General features: G+C 48.9%; 1 protein-coding gene across 1 annotated transcript in view; it reads right to left on the reverse strand.

The window, feature by feature from the left end:
- LOC102481931 (transmembrane protein 132B) overlaps positions 1–17,729 on the reverse strand; it is a 180,113-nt gene that overhangs the window by 116,677 nt on the left and 45,707 nt on the right. The window contains exon 3 of the mRNA XM_006147371.1: positions 12,644–12,790. Within this exon, the coding sequence (XP_006147433.1) occupies positions 12,644–12,790 (147 nt within the window). The remainder of the gene's footprint in view (positions 1–12,643; positions 12,791–17,729) is intronic.

Below are 17,729 nucleotides of genomic sequence, written 5' to 3' on the forward strand. Positions count from 1 at the left end.
ACCTTCATTCAGCCCCCCCCCCCCGCCTTCGTCAAAACAGAAATGGCATGCAAAAACGGGCATTTCCACGTGCAAAACTCAACGCCACTTACAAGCTGGTCTATGACCTTACACATGGCGACCGAAAGATGCCGTGGAGAAGCACACCTCCCGTGACTCAGGGCTGGGGCCCATTATCAGACCCTTGGGCCCTGTCCTAAACAAACACCTTTTTTCCCAGCTTTTTTGGAGATCACCCCAGCACTGTCTTAACACTCGACATGAATTATCTCACGCAGTCGTGACAGCAAACCTTGGAGTAGGTGTTACTCTCTTCCCGGCGTCAGGGTGAGAAACTGAGGCGCGGGGCTGAGTGGCCTGAGGTCACATAGGTACTAATAACCGGGTATGAGCCCAGCGCTCAGCTCCCCCTGAAAATGAAATAGAAATGTAGAACTCCACTCCCTCGAATGGATTCGAGCCAATCACGGAACATCCCGACTCCTGGGTGGTCTTCAGACCCCGTTCTCCGTCTCACACTCCCACCTGTTTCCCCGAGGGCAGTAATGGCTCACGGCAGATTCCCAGCAACTTTCTCTCCTGAGCACCTTCCGAGTCGCCCGTCTTTTCTGCTCCTCAGTAAGTCATGGCCTACCCCTCTGGCAAAGCTGGAGTTTCATTGTTGCCTTTGAAACGGGCGAAAGTGGAATCCCAGAGAAGAAAACAGAATGGACCTCGAAATTCTCTTGAAGGGTCCGTTTTCATTCATCTAATGGTGTGGTTTTGGTTTTAAAAAAAAGTTTTCAAGGGAAAAACATCTCAAAAATACCTGCATTCATATGTAAGTCTTTAGGGTGCCTATCTGCTAAGGGAAAGGACCCTCCGAAGAGCATTTACCAAGGTTGGGTGGCTTTGTATTTCTTACTTCCTTTGCTTGCCTTGGTAAACCCACAGGAAATCCCCATTTTTACAGGAAGGGTCCAAGAGTCCAGTATCTGACAAAGTGCACACAACCGATGGGAGACGGAGGAGATGCTGCTGACTCCAGCCCTGGCTTCAAGCCCCAGGCCCCACTCCTCTAAACAGCCCCCTCCCCTCACACCTGAGTGCGCTGTCTCCCAGTCGCCTGGACCGTTCCTGCCACAGTGCGATGGGATGGGAGGGCTTCAGGTACCCGGAGGAACCACACAGCACTGGGGAGACCCACGGGTTACCAGACGAGGGCATGAGAAGCAACTGCACCTTACTTACATCTAGAGAGAACCCCCGATGCAACCTAAGCGCCTTTGTCGGTTCATTAAGTTTTTCATCATGTATCTTTGCTGTGTTATTTACCACAGAGGGGCTGAGATTTTTTTCTAATGAGTGTTTTGCATTGTTCCCCTCAGCGTGGAAACCTTTTGTTTGCATATTAGTCGTATAGGTATATCCTTCATTGTGACAAAGAAATGTGCTTCCTCGTTTATCTTGAAACATAGCACTCTCTGCCTGCTGCTCCTCACCCCACACCCCAGCTGGACACAGGCATGGATAGTAACAGAATTAATCCGGCCAGTACCTCCGGGCCATTGATTCTGTGCCACACGATATGGCAAGCCCTTTCCATAGACAAAATTACTTCATCCTGCAACAGACCCTATCAGACAGATACACAATTTTCCCTCTTTCAAAGTGGGGAAAGGAGGGCAAAAGGAGTTTGAGAAACTTGTTCAAGGTCACATGGCTAATGAGTAGTGGTATCAGGAAATGCTTGTTTCCAGAAGAACACCTGTGCACACCTGATGCTAAAGGCTAAGACTCGACCCCAGTTTTGGGGGGACAGCCAGGACTGGGGGGACCTTGGCGAATAAGACAGCATGGGCCCCTCCCAAAGCGACTGGTCAAGCTGGCTCCAATATGAGCCTGACTCCAGATTCTCAGATTCTAGTTTCTCCAGCTATACCTGAAATGTGTATTTTTAGTCAAATCCCCTGATATTTTCAATGTTGGCCCAAATTAAAGCGGTGGTTGGGGGGGGGGGGGGGCCAGAAAAAAAAAAAAAAAACTACTGGTTTAAGCCAATTTGCCATGCAGAGATTGGAGGGTAAGTAGCAGCAGTTAGTCCTCTTAAACAGTTAAGGAGACCAGGCGTGCCTGAAAGCAAAGTTGGCTTTGCTTTGTAACTGTTTAATCAAGGAGAAGATGCAAGGACTAGTTCCTTTATTAACCGGAAAATAATCCCGGACCCTAATAACTCACTCAACATCAAAATGCATCAAATTCACCATCACTGGTTTAGTTTTTGAAAATGATTAAATATTGCTTCCTTTCTCTTTATAGCAAGATCCAAGTGACAACCGATCCATCAGCTGATTTGCCGGTGTTCAACCACTGCATTTTGCATTCGTTATTTCCTACTTGAATCATTCTTTTTTAAAAAGAGGAATAACTTAATTCTGCCTGTTGACAGCAGGGAAAATAAATGGCACAAGCATTTCTCTGACAAACACCAACAGCACATCCATAAAATCAAGCCGGCAGCACCAACCCAAAATAAGAGTGGCAAGGGCTAACTTCTGGGAAAATCCCTTGTTTCAGAAAGTTATGAAGTCTCCCGGGCCAGCCAGTGGCCATGGTGGTTAAGGTGGCTGGATCCCACATGGCTGACCACATGGTTCAAGTCCCTACTCTGCAGTTTAAAAAACAACAGGCGCATGTGTATATGTGCCCAAAATCAAAAACTTTAAAAATTTAAAAAGGAAGGAAATGGAGGAGAAGAGTTTGCAGCACGACCGTCCCTCATGGTGGGTGCGTTCTCACTCTCTGTCTCTCTCCAGCAAGGGTGCAAAACCTGCTGCACTTGAACACAGCTTGTCAACAGGTATGAACACTTTGGGGAGCAATTTGACAGCATGTGGAAGGTTGAAGATGCGTGTCTCAAGGATGTGGCAATTCCACGGTCATGTCTGGACCCTAGAGCTTTGGCATCACATTTTTTCACTCTAACCCCCCATAAGAAACAGGTTTTGCATGACACTCAGAGAAACCCACACACTTTAAGGACACTGAGGTTTCATGAAATAAAGCTTTTCCTTATTACAGTCAATGGACTCTGATATTTTCTGCTTTGTGCTAATCTATTTAGTTTCTTTTTTCTTTTTTTTTTCTTTTTGGCTTGCCATCATTCATTCATTAATAAGCTGCAACTCCCTGGTTACAAACCACTACCCCAGAGGAACCAGTGTAAATACTTAAGATTTCCATCTATAAGCATGGACACAGCAATCTATAAAAATGTTATAAAATGTTCATCTAGCAACAGAAGAAAAGCTACAGTCAATGGACTCTGATATTTTCTGCTTTGTGCTAATCTATTTAGTTTCTTTTTTCTTTTTTTTTTTCTTTTTGGCTTGCCATCATTCATTCATTAATAAGCTGCAACTCCCTGGTTACAAACCACTACCCCAGAGGAACCAGTGTAAATACTTAAGATTTCCATCTATAAGCATGGACACAGCAATCTATAAAAATGTTATAAAATGTTCATCTAGCAACAGAAGAAAAGCAAATAAGCTATGAAATATCTATATTAGGAAATAGTATATGAAGAAGGATAAAGTGACTAGAGCCACATGAATCAATAGAGGTCAATTTAGGAAATGTTGCGCTGAGCAAAAAAGGCAAATTGCATAATTATCCTTATAGCGCGATGCCATTCATGTAAGTGTGAAAACATGCCAAATGCACTGTCATAAAAAGGCACCTGCTATAGTTTTAAAATGTCCTGCATTGTAGGAGGGAGGAAATTGGCGTGGGGGCAACACAACATTTAACAGACACAAAAATGAAAAATTACCTAATGATGATAATGTGCATGGTAATATCTTCGACTGGATTAATAGACAATGTATTCATGCTGGGAAAATTTATCTTGTATACTGTAAAAATTACAGTGATTAAATACAAAAAAAATAAGAAAGAAAGGAAGGAAGAAAATGTCCCCCAAAAGGTATGGTTTCAGCCACTGTAATAACACTGAGAGAGTGAAAACTTGGTCCAATGTTGATGTCCAAAGGTGTGGCTTTGGGAGAAGAGACGATTGATTGTGAGGCCGGGAGGCCCCTGTGAGTGGGTCCCGGTCAGTGTATAAGGTGAGGAGAGGAGGTAAGTGGTGGCCACAGGGCCACAGACATGGACACAGAACTTCAGGCAGAGCTCAAAGCCCTCCCCTATTTCATGATGCCTTTGGGCTTTCCGGTCACCAGAACCGTGAGTCAAATAAACCTCTATTTTTATAAATTGCAGTCTCTGGTATTTCTGTTAACAACACAATAGCAGGCTAAGACTGCATCTATATAGCACGATTATGTGACCATTCATGAGAGTAATAAAGGTGGAACTCAGGATGACAGTTAACCCAGAGGAGGGAGAGAGACAATGGAGGGCTACCCCTCCTAGAGGAGCTGGACTCACAGAGGAGGCTAAGGGGGGACATCCTGTCCTTCCACCCTCCAATCTACACCAGGGCTCCCCTGGATGGATGCAGCTAACCCCTGAGTCTGGCCAAACAGGCCTAAGACACACATCCCAGATTCTAATTCTGCAGGAACACAGATATTACGGGGCAGCAGGTAGAATAGTGTCCCCCACCCCTAAGAAATTCACATATTAATCCCCAGAACCTGCAGCTCTGCTGCCTTAGTTGGTAAATTCACACATGAACAAGATAAAGAGCAGTATCTGGGGACGGGGAGGTTGTCCTGGTTACCAGGCAAGCCTAATGCAGTCACATGGGTCCTTACGAAAGGGAGGCAGGAGAGCCAGGTCAGAGTAGGAGACGCGGCTGTGGAAGGGGAGGCCGGAGGGACGTGGGGCCCAAGGCGCCCAGTGCAGGCGGCTCTAGCAGCTGGGGAGTGAGCAGACGGATTCCCCCGTGGAGCCTCTGCAGGGACCCACTCCTGCTCACACCTGGACTCTGGCCCAGTGAGACCCACTTTGGACTTCGCACCTCCAGAACCATAAAATGACTCTGGTTCCCTCTGGTTCGATTTCTACTTGCAGGAGGGAACCACACGAGTTAAGTTTCTATGATAGAAATACCATCTGCCCTCAGGAAGAAAGAGCAGGTTGGACCCTACATGGCACGTGGCGCGTAGGAGAGAGGCGCTATCCTGTTTCTGTTTCCCAGAGACCTGCAGTGTGCGAGGCTGGCCCACTTTCTGTCACCTCAGACAGCGCAGCTTCGATACGGAACCTGGAGAGGCCACCCCAATCCTGCCACTGTGCGGACTGGACGGAGTGTCCCCTTGACCCTGCCCCTTGTCTTTTTGAGGTTACTCTAATGCTGAGAAAAGTGTTGAACTGAAAAATCAGCCACGTGCGTTTGTGAGTGCCTGCTCGGAGACAGCTCTGTGGCTGCAGGCCCTTAGCATCTCTGAGCCTCACTCTCCCATCTCTGCGGGACAACTCCGCAGGAGTCTGACAAGTAAAGAGGACAGCCTCTACCAGGGCACCCAGCACACGGCTCAGTAAGTGCTGCGTGCAGCAGGGTCTGCTCCCAACAACCTCCGAAGCTCCTCTCACGAGACTCCACCCAGGCCCATCCTCCGTGGGTGCCCCCGTACTCTGAGACTCTCCATACTTACCCGATCCACTCTAGCAGCTTGCCTGCTCCATACCATTTGATCACATTACAGAACATTCTGGAAGAGTAATACAATCTAGTCGTAATACCACATAAAGAAGCTTAAAAGACCACCTTCTTAGAAATGTGCATTTTTAAACACTTCGAGTTCCTAATCATGCTTTAAGGACCAGCTCCGATGTCACCTCCTCAGAGAAGTTAAGACAAGCAAATTAAGCCCACAGGAAGACAGCTATATTTCAAGTATCGAATAATCCCCAATGTTGCCAAAGGCATTAAACAGGCACTGAGCATCCTCACCCAAAGCCAGCAGTGTAAACAGGCAGAAGAGTACAAAAACATTTTCAACCACTAAAAATAATCTTATCTTTTAACCTATCAACTCATTGCTACCATTTCTACTGAAGATTTTTCTACAAGGTTATGCAACAGACATTTAATATCTAGAAAGAAAAAAGAAGAGCCTGGACAATGGAATGCAACACTGTGTGAGCCTGATCCACAGGGGAAGGTTCTGGGTTTGAGTCCCGAGACCTCCTGAGCACAGCAGCCATGGGCCTGCCATCCGTCTGCGGTGGGCTGGAGCTGGGGTGGGGCAAGTCAGGAAGACAGCGTGGGTGTGCCTTTCTTTCCTCTCTTCCTCTCTCGTGGAATAAATAAACTTTAAAAAGTTGAAAAGAACAAGTTTTTTTTTAAAGTCATAAAAATGGCCAGTAACAATGTTTAAAGGAGGAAAACATTAAACATGGAGAGGGAAGGGAGTGTGCCTTCGTAATGTCAACAGAATGCCATCCGTTAAAGACCGCAGATTCGCCGAAAGGCCCTACACATCTTGAAACTGTCGGGAAATAAACAGTTCATGTGCACATATTTGCATTTTTCTTGGAAGAGATCCACCACTTTGATCAATTTTTTCAAGGGTTGATAATTATTGTTAAATATTCAATGACATTAAAAGATGCTGCTACGCAATTCTGCATTGTTACAGACAACAACAGCTTTCAAAACTACATAAACAAGTCTAATGTTGACAAAAACAACATATGGGGGGTCTTCGAAAAGTTCACACAAAATGCATGTTAAGAAAACACTATCAGTGGATTTCAAAATTTTGCACCAAAACAGACTAGTACTTTCATTGTATTCTGCAAACTTTTATTTTTAATTGCCAGAGGGCACAGGAGGTCACCAGAGAGAGACAAAGAGTAAGGAGGCTCCTCTGGAGCGTGGTCATGCCACGATCTTCTTCTCCACTTCTCAATCCTGTCAGGTTTGGGGCACACACACACTTGCACACACACCTGCCATGTTTTTCAAGCTGCCAGAGCAGGGATTTGAACTTGAAGCCACCAGGGATCTATCCATGTGAGGTCTGGCTTCCATGAACCATTAAGCTACAGGGCTGGCCCTTCCACAGACTCTCAAGTTTACTCGAATTCCCTACAGTTCTGCCACTGTACAGCTATTACTATTGAAGTAAGAAGCCTCCTCTTGCACAGATTCTGAAACTTATCAGCTGCATAAACTCACAAAGAACTCCCCCACTGGTTAGAGAAACGGTGAAGTATTTTGAAATATTTCTCTTTTTCTATAAGCCTGATCCTTTTGGAGGTCAGAGAAGGAGTCCTCCATTTCTCACAGAAGACCTCTGTTGACACTTTCAAGCGTGCATTAGAACCACTCCCTCTAGGCTCCCACCTGTCACCCCCGCCCCCATGGATGTGGTATTCCCTGGCAGGTGGGCCCATGCATGGTGCATCCTAGACATCAGATCTGGATTTGAACTCCTGTGGCTGCTGCTTCCCAGAGATCTCCAATTGTCCAAGACCAAATACTACTGTAAATCTGAGAACTGTTTCTAAGTCCACTATTTTCAAACCCTGAAACCTTTCCCTAGTGTTTAATTTCATTCATTCATGTGTTCCAGGAATTATCCTAGCTGCACATTAAAATAAACTGAGGATTTTTCTCCAAAAGGCCAATGCTTATGACCAGGGTTCAAGGGGGTGGGGTGGGGGCAAACTCTAAGGACTCTGTATTTTTAAGGGCTCCTGGGGACCCCAATGTGCAGCCACGATTGAGCACCCTCAACTCAATACCAACAAGTCTCCATTTCCTCCTCCTATTAGTCTCCTGCGGCTGCTCTAACAAATGCCCACACACCCAAGGCCTCTTCTGGATCCCAGTGGCTCTGGACGTCATTGGCTATCACTCCCACCTCTGCCTAAGACTTCGCATTGCCTCTGGGCATCTCATAAGGACACCAGTGGCTGGATTTAGGGTTCTAGTTCTGCACAGGGTTCTATTATCTGATGTTTAGAAGTAGATTCTCTTAAGACTTAAAATAGTGTCTGATCCCTAAGAAGCACTGTCTGATCTGAATGAGCTCTCGAAGTAAAATACAGAGTGGACAGCAGAACCGTGAGACTGGCCCGCAGAGACGTGCTCAGATGCCCCAGTGCTGTCTTCTACTTTTCAATAAACCCCTTACGGAAGGAGAGAAACGAACACACGCTGAGGCAGGAAACAACTTCTCAGAAACAGAGGCTGCTGTTGTGATCATTGGATGATCCCTTTTCTGTTTTCTTTCTTCTTCTTTTTTAGATAAGGGCATGAAGAAAGATGTAGCCTGACTGGGTTTCACAAATCCATAAAGTAACTGCCACAGTAACATTCTGACACTGGGTGGTCAGAAAGTCGAGACGCATTTTTTACGCAAAATGTATCATGACTTTCCCAATGATCTAATATTATTTTTTGTTTCATGGACAACTGTCAAATTTCATGTAAAAAAAAAAAAATGAGTTAGTCAAGTTTATCTAAATGGTGAGTCCTCCCCTCATCCCACTTGGTGGAATAGTTCTGGATTCAAGAAGGCAAAGGGAAAACCCCTGAAGGTTGGTTCCGGATTTTTTTTTTTTTTTTTGAGACAGTTTTTGCTATAGGGTGCCTGTACTCGCAGGAGAGATAGAGAGACTGAAAGCAAGAAATCACCCCCTGGTGGGGGGGTGGCCGATCCCTTCTCTTCCATTATCCTCTCAGGATTTGGGGCACACAAACACATGCACACACACTTGGCATGAGTTCTAAGTCGCCAGGTCCAGGACTCGAACCACAGTAACCATTACACCATCTGCCAGTCCCTGGTTCCAGGTTTGAAAACAGGCTCTGGCAGCGCCTCACGGGGAGCATTGGGCCTTGACTTTGACCATGGGAGGACACCTGCTTTCTTAAAGAACTCTCTTTCGGGGCCGCTATGTTTCTGTCTTCATTCCACGTGGACCCCTGAGCTTTTCTTCAGCCCTGACAGATCTTTAGAAGAGACTGGGCTCTGGGTTGTGGCTTCGGACCACATAAAAACTGGCAGCTGGCCCGGCAGGTGCTGTGGTGGTTAAGATGCTGGATCCAACATGGCCGACTCCACAGTTCCAGCCCAGGCCCAGCGGGTTAAAACCATATGTGCGTGCCTGCCCAAAATCCAACAGGAGAATGGAGGAGACAGACTGCGGGGTGGCCATGTCCCTGGGGGTGCTTTCTCACTTTCCTTCTCTCTCTGCCTCTCTCCTGCAAGCCTGTGGCAAACTCTAAACGAAAACAAGTGGCCGCCTATTAACTCTGGGTGTGCGGGTCCAAACGGTCAGACGGGAGCAGTTCCAGAACACCCTGGTCCGACGTGAGGTGGCGCGCGTGGTTTCCTGCGGACCGTCCACGTCCTTGGTTTGGTTGCCTGTCCGAACACTGCCAGGTTTGCTCGCTTTTCTAATCTCTCCTCCTCTGGCAGCGCCGATCGCTGTCTTGTGGTTTTCATCTTTATTACTCACGTCTCCTCACAATGAGCGCTCGTTAAAATATCTGAAATTAAGACCTTTACTGCCTCCAGGTCGTTCATACGACTCATCTTTCACTCTTACCGCAGACTTCCGGGCAGACTGGACACTATGTTCTATCACAAACTCTCTCCCACTAAGCTGTCACCGTGCGGCAATTACAGCTTTCTAGGGGTGTTCCGTCAGGGGCACACTCATACCTTCGCTTGCTCACCAGCAAGCGTGGCCGTGAGCCTGTTTTCCACACCTCACTTGATATCACAGTTCAACCCCAAAAAAAGGAAAAAAAAAATATATATATATGTGTGTGTGTGTGTGTGTGTGTGTGTGTGTGTGTGTGTATAAAGAGAAGCAATTACTCATCTCGCTTAAGGAGTGGATTTGAGAAGGGTGTGAGATCAGCAGGATCCTCACGTCACAGGAACAAGCCCTGCCCTTCTGACAGCCCGAGGGAGGTGAACTCTGAGTGTGAAGAAAGGGGAAGGGGGACACAGGGATGGGAGAATGTCTGAAATGATGTAACCTCCTTAGGTAAGAACTTCACTTTATTCTCATGTTGCCTGTTTTCCTCTCTTCTAAGGAGAAAGCAAAACTGATACAAAGCTAAAATGCGATCGTCATAGTTTGTGTTGTTCTTTCCAGTTAAAACATTACCACTTGGTTGGTCAAATACTTGAACAAAATTAGCTTGTTATACATAGACCACGGACACCACCATGTACCCAGATGGTAATTCTGAGGGCATCAGGCTGGGAAATCCCGCTTGGACTCTGCTAGCCCCACGCCAGGCTCTGTGACACGTGGGGCCTCTGTAGCCCATCCCCGCAGCACCCACTGCCCACCCGGAGCCCTCCCACTGCTGTCCAGCCCTCCAGGTGGGGCTGATCTGAACCCTGGTCCCAGGGCTGCCCCAGAGCTCAGTTCAGGGACGGTGCATGATCCAAGTTACACCAAACTGCCAGTGACGACCAGCCCCGGGCTTGTCCTGACCTGCCTGGAAGGGCAGCTTCCTCTATGGTGACCAGGTCAGCAGGTGGGCCTGGGGGCTGCTGGCCGGGTCCTCTTTCTCCAGGGGTAAGGACTGCCTGAGAAAAGGTCGCCCCAGAGGAAGAGGAAAGGCAGCAGACGCGGGGTTGAGGACCCTGCACCTGCCCATGAGCCTGGCCTAGCCCTGATCCTAATCCCCCGTGTGAGGAGCCTGAGTCCCTTCATGCATGAGCTTCATTAGTGCAGGACCCAGTGGCATCAACTGGACACAGCCGCCTGGTAAACCAGTAACGGAGAGGAGCCCTCCACGACGGAGCACAGACACGCAGGGCCCCTGTGCAAGACAGAGACCAAACAGACGCCACTCTGGGAGAATGTGGCCCACACTGTGAGCTGACCACTCCTTCTCCCCCGCCCCCCGTGCAGAGAACATCCCCCCTGCTGCAAAGCCTGGAAACAAGACCAGGTATTCACTGTCCCAGACCACCCTGCCTCTCGACAAAGGCACGGAACTTGCTGATGAGATCTAAAGGGAACACATCTATGGAGCTTACTGGAAAGGCTTTCTTCCCTGGTAAAAAGACATGCACAAGAAAAAGAGCCTTCCCTTCCAGTCTTTGGCTATAGTTGGGTGTGTGATGCCTGGAATTGCTGCAGCCACCTTGTGACCATGAGAAAACAAGCTGGAGGGTGGCAACCACTGTCCTGGGGACAATGGAGTGGAGAGACAGGAAACACTGGGGGAGAGAACTGTGCCACTGGGTTACACCTCTGCCTAGGGTCTTACCCAGGAGATGCTAACGCCCTGTCACAGCAGCCACCTTTCAGCGGAAGTTCAATCACCTACCACTGAAAGTGCCCGAGCAAATGGGAAATTCTAGCTCTTTCTACCTATTGAGTCATCTGAAAGGTCATGCTGCATTTCTACGTAGAAAAATACGTCGTGACTGACCCAACAACCCAATGAGACCAGCTCAGGACTGGGGAGAGCTCAGCAGGCAGAGGCAGGCTTCCACAGAGACAATAAGCCAAGCAGAGTGGCAGACGGGCCGCCTGGACAATGGCCACCAAGGACGATGACCAAAGTGAGTCATCAGGTCACTTGGCCAATGGCTCCAAGCAGGAGGCTCCTGGGCACTCAGCCTGAACCCCTTGTCTCCCAGTTTCAAAGGTGGGTAGGAGAGAGTTCTCACTGAGCTTAGCTGGGGTCACACACAAGGCTAGACTCACCATTGCCATGCCAGGGAAAAGGAGGTATGCCCACTGGCTACACCTCTCAGGCCGCTCCCTGCCACACAGCCTGTCCATTTGCTGAGTCCTCCCCAGCATCTAACTGTGTGGGCCTCCTAGGGTTTAAAGAGCAGAGAAGGTGAGCGAGCAGGCTGCCATGGCACCGAGCAATGAGGACCAGACCAGAAAGGGCATGCAGGCCAAGCTGAGGACTCTGAGCCCCGTCCCGGGTGAAGCAGGTGCCACCAATGGTGGCTGCATGTCCGACACAGCTCATCAGCTGGCCACTGATGCAACCTCACGTGAGGTGGGTGTCCAATGACACGGGGGGAAGAGGAGGCACAGACGCTGTGTAGACAGCTGCTGCAACGGGGGAGCGCCCCCTCCACCTGTGGGTGACCTGGTGGGAGATGACGCAGTGGCCACGCTCTGCTCCCAGGGGAGTTCAACCGTGAACCTGGGCTCCTGTCTGAGCCAGCAAAGACGGGATCCCTGCCAGCGGTGTTGAGTCTATCGGCTTAGGATCTGAAGCCACATGTCTCTACCCAGGTGTGCTGAGCGGAATGCCTGCATTTAAGCACGGGGACAATTACCCAATAGCTATGGCCCCCCTCGGTTGCTCATGAAACTGTACATCTGCCCTCACCTCTGAGATCATTCCCATTTTCCCCATCTCGTTCTTGACTCTTCACTGCAGACAATAACAATCATCATCCTTTAAAGTGCGGTTACCGCATTCTGCACTGTGACAAAGTGAACTCGGGCACTTTCGGAGATTGCCCACCCAGTGAGGTCATTTGCGTCTACACAGCATGAAGGATAAAGCCTCAGATGGAGTCGCATCCCTGGGCGGAGCCACTCAGAGCAGATGGCTGAGCTACGCTGATGGGCTCCCATCGGGAGGAGAGCATCCTTCACTCACACACACCCTCTCACCCCGGCTCTGGTGGCCAGCCCAGCCCCTCTGCCAAGGCGCCTTGGGGACCCGTGTGCTCACCTGCTCTGCACGTCCGGGGGCTGCCCCATGCAGGTAAGGGCGGCCGTCGTCTGGGCGCCGCTGTTATCGATTTCCTCCTGCACCGCCCACTGGTCCTCGCTGCTGACTCTCACTGCCGTTATCTTCACACCTGCTGCCGCCTTGATTCTGTGGGACAGGGGAGAAACCATACGTGTGACGAAACCATTGTAGTTCAAGACAGGTGGTGAAGTGCGGAGCTTGAGCAGGTCACCGGGGAAGCACGTCCAGGCCCCGCACCCTTGGAGAGAGAGGGGCAGGGGCGGGGCAGCAGCTGTTTTCCTCTAGAACCAAGTGTCCTGCTTTGCCAAGAACCTGGAAAGCAGGGCCCAGTGGTTTCCTGGACATCCGCCTTCTGTTTAACACCCACGAGAACCAGCTTATGTTGTGCCCCGAGCCCCCACGTGACGTCACCGAGACAGACTTGGGTGGGAGCTGCAGGGCCTGTTCTTCAGCTGGACATGAGGGAGGGTTCTCAAGAGGCGGCAGGAGCTGTGAGAGGCCAGGAGGGGTGCAGAAGCCCAGGAAGTGGTCCTGTCCAGAGGACAGAGCAGAAGGCCCCACAGTGGCCATGCTGTGAGATGGAAAGGAAGAGAGAGCCCGGCCCTTGGGTGTCTGGGAAACGTGCATGGCACTCAGGCAGGAGGACATGGCTAGATACTGCCTGGTACAGCATTTACAGAACTCGGTTCCTCCAGGAAGAGTTTGAAGACCCAGGTCCTTCACCATGGAGGAAGGTCAAGGAGCACTCCGAGCTCAGCAGTGCCTGGCTGTGAAGGAGACAGATGCTCCTCTGCTTCCCAGAGACCTGGGGGCCAATGAGCAATGCCCAGTGGGGCTCAGGGCATCCTTTCCACAATATCTATCGAAAGCAATGCCATGATGTGGGAAAATAGTAAGTGGAGGAGATAGAGAAATGTCAGCAAGATGGGTACATTAAGACAATATTCTGAGCCAGCTGGTGGCATGGTGGTTAAGGCAGCTGGATCCCACATGGCCAACTATGGGCCAACAGCAGTTCAAGTCCCAGACCTAACAGCTTGATAAATACACCAGGAACATGTGTATATGCCCAAAATCCTGAAAGGAGACATGCAAGATGGTCACCTCCGTGGCAGATACAGCCTCACTTTCCCTCTCTCTCTTTCTTTCTGTCTTTCTTCAGCAAGTGTACACACCCTCTAGCAAAATTTTTAAAATATTTTTTATGGCAAAGGCAAAGAATCCTTCCAAGATTAATCAGTCCTATCCACACAGAGCAGCAGGGTCTAAGACAGTTTTAAAGGGGTGAATGCACCTGGAGTGTGCATGTGTGCCCCTGATCCCGGCTGGCTGATGCTAGGGATGGATCATGGCATGATCTGCTGCAAGTACCAGAAGAAGAAATGAATTTTTTTAAAAAGGGCAGGTAAATGAAAGTGAAAAGACAACCTATGTATTGAGAGGAAAAATCTGCAAATGACCTGAAAAGGGTCTAGTATTCATAATATATAAAGAACTCTTGTAACTCAACAAAAAAAAAAAACATCTAATTAAAGATATAGGCAAAGGTCTAACCAGACATTTCTCAGAAAAATGGCCAAAAAAGCACATGAAAAATTCCTCAACAACATCATTAGTCATAGCAATGCAAATTGAAACCACAAAGAGATACTATTCACACCCATTAGGATGACTAACATGTATAAAGACAAGCCCGGTTACGAAGGTATGCAAATAGCACCAACATCTTGGAGGCTGGAGACCACATGGGAAGCCCAGGTTCAGTCTCCAGGCCATTTCCAATGTGCCAGGCCCAGCTATATGAGCCTATAACCTCAGCTAATGGGGCAGAGGATCATGGCACAACTAGACCCCATCGAAAATACCTATCTCTGTCTCTCTCCCTTTCTCTCTCTATTTCATAAAGGTGGTGGGGGACAGATAAGTGTTGGTGAGGATGTAGAGATAGTGGTACCTTTGTCCCACTGCTGGTGGGAATGTAAAATGGCAGAGATACTGTGGAAAACGGTTTCTCGAAAAAGTTCAACACAGAATTACCTATGACCCAGCAATTCCACTCCTAGGCATATAGCCAAGAGAATTAGAAATGGGCATTCAAGCAGGTATTCGTACACTTACGCTTCTCAGCAGCACCGTTTACCAATATCCAAAAGGTGCCCGGCCAAAAAGGGGACAGGTGACACTCTGCTTCCCAGAGGCCTAGGAACGCCAATGACCATCAGCTGAAAGAAAGCTAAATAGCATGTGTTTTATTTGTACAATGTTGTATTATTAGCCCATCAAAAGGAGTAAAGGAGGCCAGCAGGTGGCATGGTGGCTAAGGCACTGGACTCCCACATGGCCGATCATGGTTCAAATCCTGGAACTGGCAACTTGCTTTTTCCCTTTCCTTCTCTCTCTGGTGGGCACACATGTCCTATAGCAAATTCAAAAGTAATAATAATAAATTAATGTTTTTTTCAAAAAAGGAATGAAGTACTGATTCACGCTACAATAATAAGCCTCAAGAATATGATTCTAAGTGAAAGAAGCCAGACACACACCGCCTGACTCCACTTATATGAAATATCCAGAGGGCATAAACAGAGACAGGGAGCAGAATGCTGATTGGCAGGGTGGGGAAGGGTGCTCAGCTAGCGGGCACTTAGCTGACTTCCTGCTGGGGTGATGAGAACATCGGAAAACTGGACAGAAACAGTGGTCTTGCAACTTTATGGATGTATTAAATGCTATTGGCTTGTTCACTTTGAAATGGACGATTTTGTGTACATTTCACCAAGATTTAAAAAAAAAAAAAAAAAAAGAAGAAGGGAAGAAAAGGAGTGGCCTCTCCCAGGGATGGCTGAAACTTACAAGACGTGTCAAAACTGAAACACACAAAGGGCCAGAGAAGGAACCCTCCCGAGAGTTCTCAGCAGTCGCAAAGAGATCTCTGGACTGAGGGTCACCCTAAAGTTCCGGAGCTCTGGGGGTGGAATTAAGGGAGGAATGCTGGCATGGGTTAAATACACAGTGTGCTGCGATGTGCCGCCTCTCGCCTGCCCTCCTGGGTCTCTTCCCCCAAACTCTCAGACACCGCCTGGCTATCTCTCCAGCACGACATTTCCTGAGACATCCCTGCCAGACCGCACCCCCTCCGGAGACTCCGCCGACGCCCGTCCTCCTCCTTGATCACTCTCTGCTGAATGCCGGTGACGGAACCTGCTGTGGCACAAAGCTCCCTTTCTTGTTATCAGGATGTTCCAGGGATTAATTTATGCAAACCATGAAGAGAGGCACCCTGTTCTGTGCCTGCTCTTAGCCGCCTGTCTTGCTGCCAAAAGGGCAACCGGAGAGAATGTTCCAGAGCCCAAGTCTAGAGTGGCAGAGCCCCTCCCCTGCTGGTGCACTGCTGCGCTGCCCTCCGGGCTGGCTGTCGCGGCAACTCATCTGGGATTTCAGGTAGATGAAAGAGCTCGAGGTCCATCTGTCATGCAGCCACATGGTCAGACCTCTCACTAATGTTCTTGCTGTCCAGAGGAATGGGCAGAGACCCTCCCGCCACCAGTGCAAGTAACCAGCTGAGGAACCAAGAGGGGGTCCACAACAGAGCTGGATTCGAACCCAGACCCTCCTCCCTCCCTTCCTCTTGCTCTGCCCCGTGAACAGGGACCCTTATTACAATCTACACATGCACCGTTCCTGTCCTGGCAAACGCCTCAGTACTTCAGTCCAGTGACTGCCATGTCTTGTGTTTTGTTGTTTTTAAAATGAATTGATTGATTGATTTCACAGGAGAGGATGATGCAGCGCAGTGGTACTCGGTGGTAGTTACAGAATTACAACGGCCAAGATTTCCTGAGGTGGCCTCTGTGTACCACTTTCCCGAGGGCTTTACGTAAATTGTCTCGTGTTTTCCTGTATCGACATATTTAATCCTTACAATACTGTGAGTGGGTCTCATTAGTCCAGATTTGCAAATGAGAAATCTGTGGCCCAAGAGATTAAGTAGCATGGCCAACCGTACGAGAGGAGAGTGACAAGGGCGAGGGTGATGAAGCAGGTGTGGAAATCCAGGACACAGAACTGGCCACGTGACAAGCGAACATGTCACCAAGGAAAGCAGTGGAAGCCCTGAAGAACAACAGTGATGGAGTTGTGGACACTGGTACGGAATTAACAATGTAACCATCTGAAAAGGAGGGCCTTTCTGGGGGTGGGCCCAAGAGAATACTGTAGCCTGGTTTAAAATGTATACTGTTTCTATCAATAAGGTTAGGACTTCTTGTTCCATTTTTTTAAAAAAGAAAAAAGTAACAGCAAACTCCGAGGGCAGGTCCACTGCTAAGCCCTGGCTCTGCCATTGGCTCCGGCTCTAACGCCAAGGCCACCTCCTTCGAATGAGGAAAGCACCAGTGTCTGCACACAGTTAGCATGTCCCCAAACAGTCATGTCCACCCAGAAGCTTTGAGTGTGACCTTATTAAGAAACAGGGTCTTCGCCATGGAGTTACTAAAAGATCTCGAGATGAGACCATCCTAGAGTTGGGAGGGGCTCTAACACCAATGACGTGTCTTTGTGAGAGACAGAGCCAAGGAAGTAGAGACGCAGAGAAGGGAGCATATGAAGAGGGAGGCACGGAGGGGAGAGACTGGAGTGATGCTTCTAGAAGCCGGGGAATGCCAAGGATGGCTGGCGCCCACCAGAGAGGGGGAGAAAGCCGTGATGGCGTCTGGACCTTGCTGACCACTCATTCCAGCCCTCCAGTCTCCCGCATGGTGAGGGAATAATGGTCATCGTTCAGGCCGCCATGTTGGTGGTCATTTGTGGTGGCAGCCCTAGGACACTAACACTGGGCCCATCTCACTGGGTCGCTGCGAGGGTTCGGTAAGACGGTACAGGACAAGTGGACACAGAGCGAGTGCTCCCAGAAGAGGCTGATAGCACATTATGCTCAAGGAAGAGTCCCAGATGCTGAGTCTGTCTGGGGAACTGTTGCTTACGTCAAAATTAAATACACAGACAAAATAAAGAGCAATCTCTTCTCATGATCTTCGCTTTCAGAGTGCTGTGGAAATCGGCATTC

This window comes from Tupaia chinensis, unplaced genomic scaffold (assembly GCF_000334495.1).
Source record: "Tupaia chinensis unplaced genomic scaffold, TupChi_1.0 Scaffold000211_1, whole genome shotgun sequence".
NCBI classification, from domain to species: Eukaryota; Metazoa; Chordata; class Mammalia; order Scandentia; family Tupaiidae; genus Tupaia; species Tupaia belangeri.